The sequence below is a fragment of the Pagrus major genome, chromosome 8, assembly GCF_040436345.1.
Source record: "Pagrus major chromosome 8, Pma_NU_1.0".
Classification (NCBI taxonomy): Eukaryota; Metazoa; Chordata; class Actinopteri; order Spariformes; family Sparidae; genus Pagrus; species Pagrus major.
This window is the reverse complement of record NC_133222.1, coordinates 22,431,190-22,436,999: the sequence shown is the minus strand read 5'-3', so window position 1 is coordinate 22,436,999 and position 5,810 is coordinate 22,431,190. Positions and strand designations below refer to the sequence as shown.

Below are 5,810 nucleotides of genomic sequence, written 5' to 3'. Positions count from 1 at the left end.
GTGTTGGTGAGTTAATAAAGAAGCAGAAGAAGAGTTTGATTTATGTATGTATAGATTTTTTTCTTAGATCATTGCCCGTGACTTGGCTAGCCCTTTCTGCTTATTGTGTGAGCATTTTGTTGCCATTTAGTCTTTGTTAAGAAGAAGTAGTAGTAGTTTTCATATCAGCTTTTATCAGCTACTGTCTGCCTGTTTTTTGTTTTTATGTCTACACCGCTCCATCAAATATAAACTTTCTACCTGTCTGCTGCAACATTTTAGAATAATTTGTCCAAAATTCAGCCCTGACAGATTTGCCATCTTCAGAAACTATCATTTGCAATAAAGTTGTGTGTCTGAATGAGGCTCAGGTGAGTCTCAGCAGGTTGGTGCAGGTGAACGAGCCCCAGCTGGAGAACCATCAGGTCAATCAGACAATGGGCGGAGCCGAGCTTCAGCTCTACAAAACCACCTGCTGCACAGGTGCGCTTGTTTCAAACAGAGGAAACACAGAATACACTGATCAACATGAAGCTGTCTGTCAGGATCTTGTTCTGTCTGTTCTGTGGAGCTTTAACAGCAGCTCAGGATCCAAACTGGAACTTTCGGCCTGCAGGTAGAACGTTTGGAGACCAGAAACCAGGCCAGCCTGAAGTCCAGGAACCGGCAGGTAGACCTGGTCCACAACCACAGGAACACTACAACTCTGACTCTTTTTAACATCTGATGAAGTGCTGGATTGTTTTATTAATGTGGTCGACTTAACCCTCAACTTTGATGGAAAATGTTTTGATGGTTTGAAATATGACACTGAAACTCAATACAGTCAACATTAATGTCTCAATGCTGAAAAACATTTTTTTTTTTTTAAGTTTTGTCTGAGTTTCAGCATTAGATCAAGCGAGTGTTTCTCTTTGAGCAACATTTCAGCATCAAACATTCATCCAAAACTCCCCAGACTTTTTCAGCTGCTGTTCTTTCAGTTATTGGCAGAACAATCTCTCTGCGAGAGTCTTTTACAGATAATTCATATTTTATTCATGTATATTGAAGTTTCAGAGAGCTGACTCAGTCTACTGATATCTACTTATGGTAGAAGTAGTATTAAACTTTATTTTTTTTAAAACCAAAACTGGTTATTCTAATATTACAATGAAATGCAGAATCCATTGATTCTTTGTTTGAAAAAGTTCTAAAATTGTTGAGACGTTCTGTCACAATTACTCAGAGCCTTTTTTTTTCTCCAACCAACTGTAAAAATTAAAATGACTGAAATGACTTGACAGCAAAGCGGCAAACCTTCACATTTATGAACCTGTAATATAAAAATGATTTACATGAAGAATGACTTCAATGATGATCAAAATGGCTGCAAATTAATTTTGTCAATAATCAAGTGTCCTTGCCTAAACTATCAGCTAAATTCTTTTGAATTAATTTACAGTACATGCACATTAATATCCCCGCTCTGTTGTCCACATGAAAACGGTTTATCCCAGTTCAGAATCCAGGTTAAGTACTAACCCTGGTTTTGAAAGCTTGGATATACTACTACTTATTCAGGATTTTGAATCCTCTCATAGAAGCTGAGATCGTGAGAAATTAAGGCACCTGCAGGCAGACGATCAGAGATGTACACAGGGATATGAAAAACCAGGTTTATCATGTTCCTTGTAATTGCCATATTGTACATGTAATCAAATGTGGGATTAAGCTCAACACCAGGAACTAATTCACATAAATGCCCTCATTTATAACTTTGGATGCAAACATCTTAATTTGAAAGTCACTAGTAACTAAAATAGACAGATAATTGTAGTGCATATCGCCTCTGAACTGTTTTTGTTTTCTTCTAAAACTGAAACACGCATGATGAAGCATAATATACTGGGCTCAGCACTGTCCCCTGTGGCCAGAGGACAGAAAACTCTTTTTAAATGGTACATTTTGACTTTCACAGAGGGGAAAAAACTCAATGATTAATTGGTTGGTAATGAAAATGATTAAAGCTGTATTAATCAATTAACAAATGGCAGAAAGTTTTAAGAATTAACATTCAGACTCAACTTGTGTTGTAGCTTTCATACTCAATTTTTAAGTCCAACTGATGGATAATATGACCCCTCTCTCCCAGATGTCGTGCAGGAAAAGCAGTCTTTCAATGAGCCATTGTCTTGGAGATATCCAGAGCCACCAGCTGAGGAGGAGCCCCGGTACCCTTCAGACTTTGAGCTGAGGGCTCCGGCAGCAGTCAACAGCGTCAGCGCTGTCTGCGGGGAGAACTCTGTCCGGGTGGAGGCCAAGAAAGACCTGCTGGGGATCGGCAAACCTGTCCAGGCTGCAGATGTCACGCTGGGAGGTTGTCCTGCCACAGGGGAAGACGCTGAAGCTCAGGTCCTGGTGTTTGAGTCGGAGCTGCATCGATGTGGCAGCCAGCTACAGGTGAGGGATTACAGTAACCGCTTGGTTGACCTCAAGAAGTCGGTCAATAAAGGGAAGTTGGGATCCTAGTACACTTTTGAATATTAAAAAGACAACAGGTGTTACATTTTGTTCTGTGGCCCACCGTTTAGTTTCAGTTTTGGCCCTCAAAGGGAAACTGTTTGGGCACCCCTGCTTTCCCATAAGTTATAATACATGGAACTGTGTTTATGGCCTGACACTTACGGTTTCCAGTAAACTGTGTTTCAGATGCTTGAGGACTCGTTCGTCTACTCATTCACACTGATGTACACTCCCAGTCCTCTGGGTGACAGTCAAATCGTCCGGACCAGAGACGTCACAGTGAGCATCCAGTGTCACTACCAGAGGTCAGATTTTATACGACTCTAAGTTTCTGTAATTTTAGTGTCTGTCCCTTTTTTTTTTTTTTTTGAAAAGTTTCTTGACATGTAGTTTTTGCTTTTAGAAAACAAAGTGTTTTTTTTTTTTCTTTCTTTTTTTTTCTTGTTAATGTTGTTTGTAGGAAGCACGATGTGAGCAGTGAGCTCGTGAAGCCAACCTGGACTCCGTTCAGTCTCAAAAAAGTTTCAGAAGAAAGTCTCTACTTCTCCCTCACACTCATGACTGGTGGGTGTTTGGTCCAACTTCATTATCTATCTATCTATCTATCTATCTATCTATCTATCTATCTAGTCAAATCTGCACAGATTCAAATCAGCAGTGATGGTATACAAATGCAGTGTACTACAATACTCAATTTAAAGTAAAAGTCCTGTATTCAAGTTTAGAAGTATTGACAAAAGATTAATTTTATTTTAAGTACTCCATAATGTATTGAAAGAAGAGTATCTCTTTGTCTCTCAGATGATTGGCAGTTCGCTCGTCCGTCTGCTGAGTACCTGCTGGGAGACATGATGAAGTTTGAGGTTTCAGTCAAACAGTTTCATCACGTCCCTCTCAGAGTGACGGTGGACAGCTGCGTGGCCACCGTGGTCCCGAACATCGACACCGTCCCTCGATACGCCTTCCTGGGAAACAGTGGGTCAGTTTGCTGTACTGGAGGTGGCTTAAAGTCCCCTTCCACTAAAATTTATAATTTGATTTTAACATGGGTTAGTTACTTTTGAGCACGATTTTCAGTCTGACATCTTAGTTGTCGTTTTTATATACCCCAAAATGTATCTAGATGGATTTTTTTTTTTTAATTTTACATTGGGCCCTTTTTTAAACGTGTATATTTTTATTTATTCCTACAATACTGTCCTCCCACACATTGTAATCGTTCTCATATCTTTGAGGTCAGCTGTCAGGCGGACTTGGTTGAAACTTGACATTTCTTTACGTTGCAACTTTAAATCTAATCGGTGAACATTAAATGTAAACACAAAAACCACTTGGGTTAGGAAAAAGATCATGTTTTGGCTAAAAATACAAGGTTCTGTCATGACAAACATGCCTGCAGATGACATCTCCTTAAAAATATTTGGTGTCACGCTTACAAATGTTGAAACTTAGTCTCTTAACTGTGGCTTGGTAGCCTTCTTGCCTAGTTGTAACTCCTCCACCTGTGGACATGAATGTCCGCTAATATACAAGTAATGTGAACATGATGACGCGTATTGCAGAAATGTCAAAATGACGCATACAAACTTGAATGCTTCTGTTCGCAGAAATGTAAAAAGCCAATAGTTTATTCAGGTGACTGAGCTGTGTTTGTCTGACGCTTCTGTGTTTCGTTCAGGTGCCTGTTTGACAGTCAGCTGACAGGCTCCAGCTCTCAGTTCCTGCCTCGGTCCCAGGACGACAAACTGCGGTTTGAGGTGGAGGCGTTCAGGTTCCAGCAGGAGAACAGCGGCACGGTGAGACTCAAACACAATTCCTGTTTTCAGTTGTTTTTTTGTTGGTTTTTTTTGTTTTTTTCTTCTATGACAACAAACTGAAATTTGTCTTTTTAGATCTACATCACTTGCAGCATAAAAGCCACTGGAGCTAGTGCAGCTGCTGACGCCACCAACAAGGCCTGTTCATTCTCCAACGGGTGAGACACAAACGCTACAACTCCCATCATGCTGCCTGCTGCAAACACTACAAATGCCACAATCATTCTCACTGGGTTTAAATGACTGACATTGTGTTTTTTTACCACAAAGCACAGATTTAAGCAAACAAATTGTGCTTGAAGGAGTAAAATGATCTATATTAAACGCATATTAAGAACAACAATATCCTATTTCACACATGGTGGGTAGAAAAACAAAGCTCTGTCTCAAATGTACCTTTTTTTTGTACAAAATGTTTACATGGATTATTTGACATGTGTACAGTTTAAACATGCACCAACTTTGACATTAATCGATGAGAAATAAATTGAATGTAAAAACTGTATTTGTCAACCTAAGTGCTTGGCACCAACTACAGGGAATATCAAATGGACAGATGATTGAAATCTCCTGATGAGCTGATGGAAACTGATATCTTTGGAGTTTTTATGTTTTTGATCGACAGGTGGAGGGAGGTCAGTGGCAGCCATCAGACCTGTAACTGCTGTGATACAGACTGTGGGACAGGAAACCAGAGTCTCAGAACAGAAACCGGTATGTAGGTGCACTCGAAACCCAGAAGTGAAAGAAGTGCGAAGATCTTATACTGTGTAAAAATACTGTTACCTGTAACTCTGAAAAATTGTAAAATAACAAGTATATCATTTAAAATATACCTAAATTGAAGTGCTCATTATGCAAAGTGGCACATTTCAGAGTTATTATATCATTGGATTATAATTAGTGATGCATTAATGTGTTTATCACGAACATTGCTGCTGATGATTGTAGAGCGGAGTCCAGCTACTTCTGGGTAACTTTATCAAGAATATATCATAATTTAGTATCTGATTTTTTTTATTATGCGCAAAGTGCATAATGTTGGCAAATGTAGTGAAGTTAAAAAGTACAATTTGTTTTTTTAGGTAGGATGAGCTCATGTGTAATTCATAAACATTAAGGGGTTGGCATCATGTTTCTGTGTTGCAGGTGCTCAGTGGGAAGAGGAAACAGCTGTTGGACCAATCACAGTGAAGGAGAGGCCACTATGATGAAAAAACAAAATAATATAAATTTACATTCACATGAGATTAAAGCTCTTATACACTGAGACCTGCTTTGTGTGGTTTGTTTTCGTGCTTGACTCAGATGTTGCCCAAACCAAACTGAGCGTACGACGAAGGTCCAGTACACCTGTCACTGGCACGCTGCAATGGTCATAATATTTTGGGAATGGTGATATGTGTTCTGGGAGTCACTGGCAATTGACCCATCCAATAATTTAGGTACGAGCCGAGGGTGTGTTGGTATCCAAATTGCTGTTTATCCAAGTTAGCAAAAAGTATTGGA

The 5,810-nt window shown here is 39.5% G+C and overlaps 1 protein-coding gene across 1 annotated transcript; it reads left to right on the top strand.

Moving 5' to 3' along the window:
• The first annotated feature begins 476 nt into the window (after window positions 1-476).
• On the top strand, window positions 477-5,571 carry LOC141001193 (zona pellucida sperm-binding protein 3-like). The gene is made up of 9 exons (XM_073472186.1): window positions 477-649; window positions 2,114-2,421; window positions 2,671-2,789; window positions 2,945-3,048; window positions 3,286-3,463; window positions 4,163-4,280; window positions 4,377-4,459; window positions 4,927-5,015; window positions 5,451-5,571. The coding sequence occupies exons 1-9, from the start codon at window positions 508-510 to the stop codon at window positions 5,510-5,512; spliced, it is 1,203 nt and encodes a 400-aa protein (XP_073328287.1). The 5' UTR covers window positions 477-507; the 3' UTR covers window positions 5,513-5,571.
• Window positions 5,572-5,810: the final 239 nt, after the last annotated feature.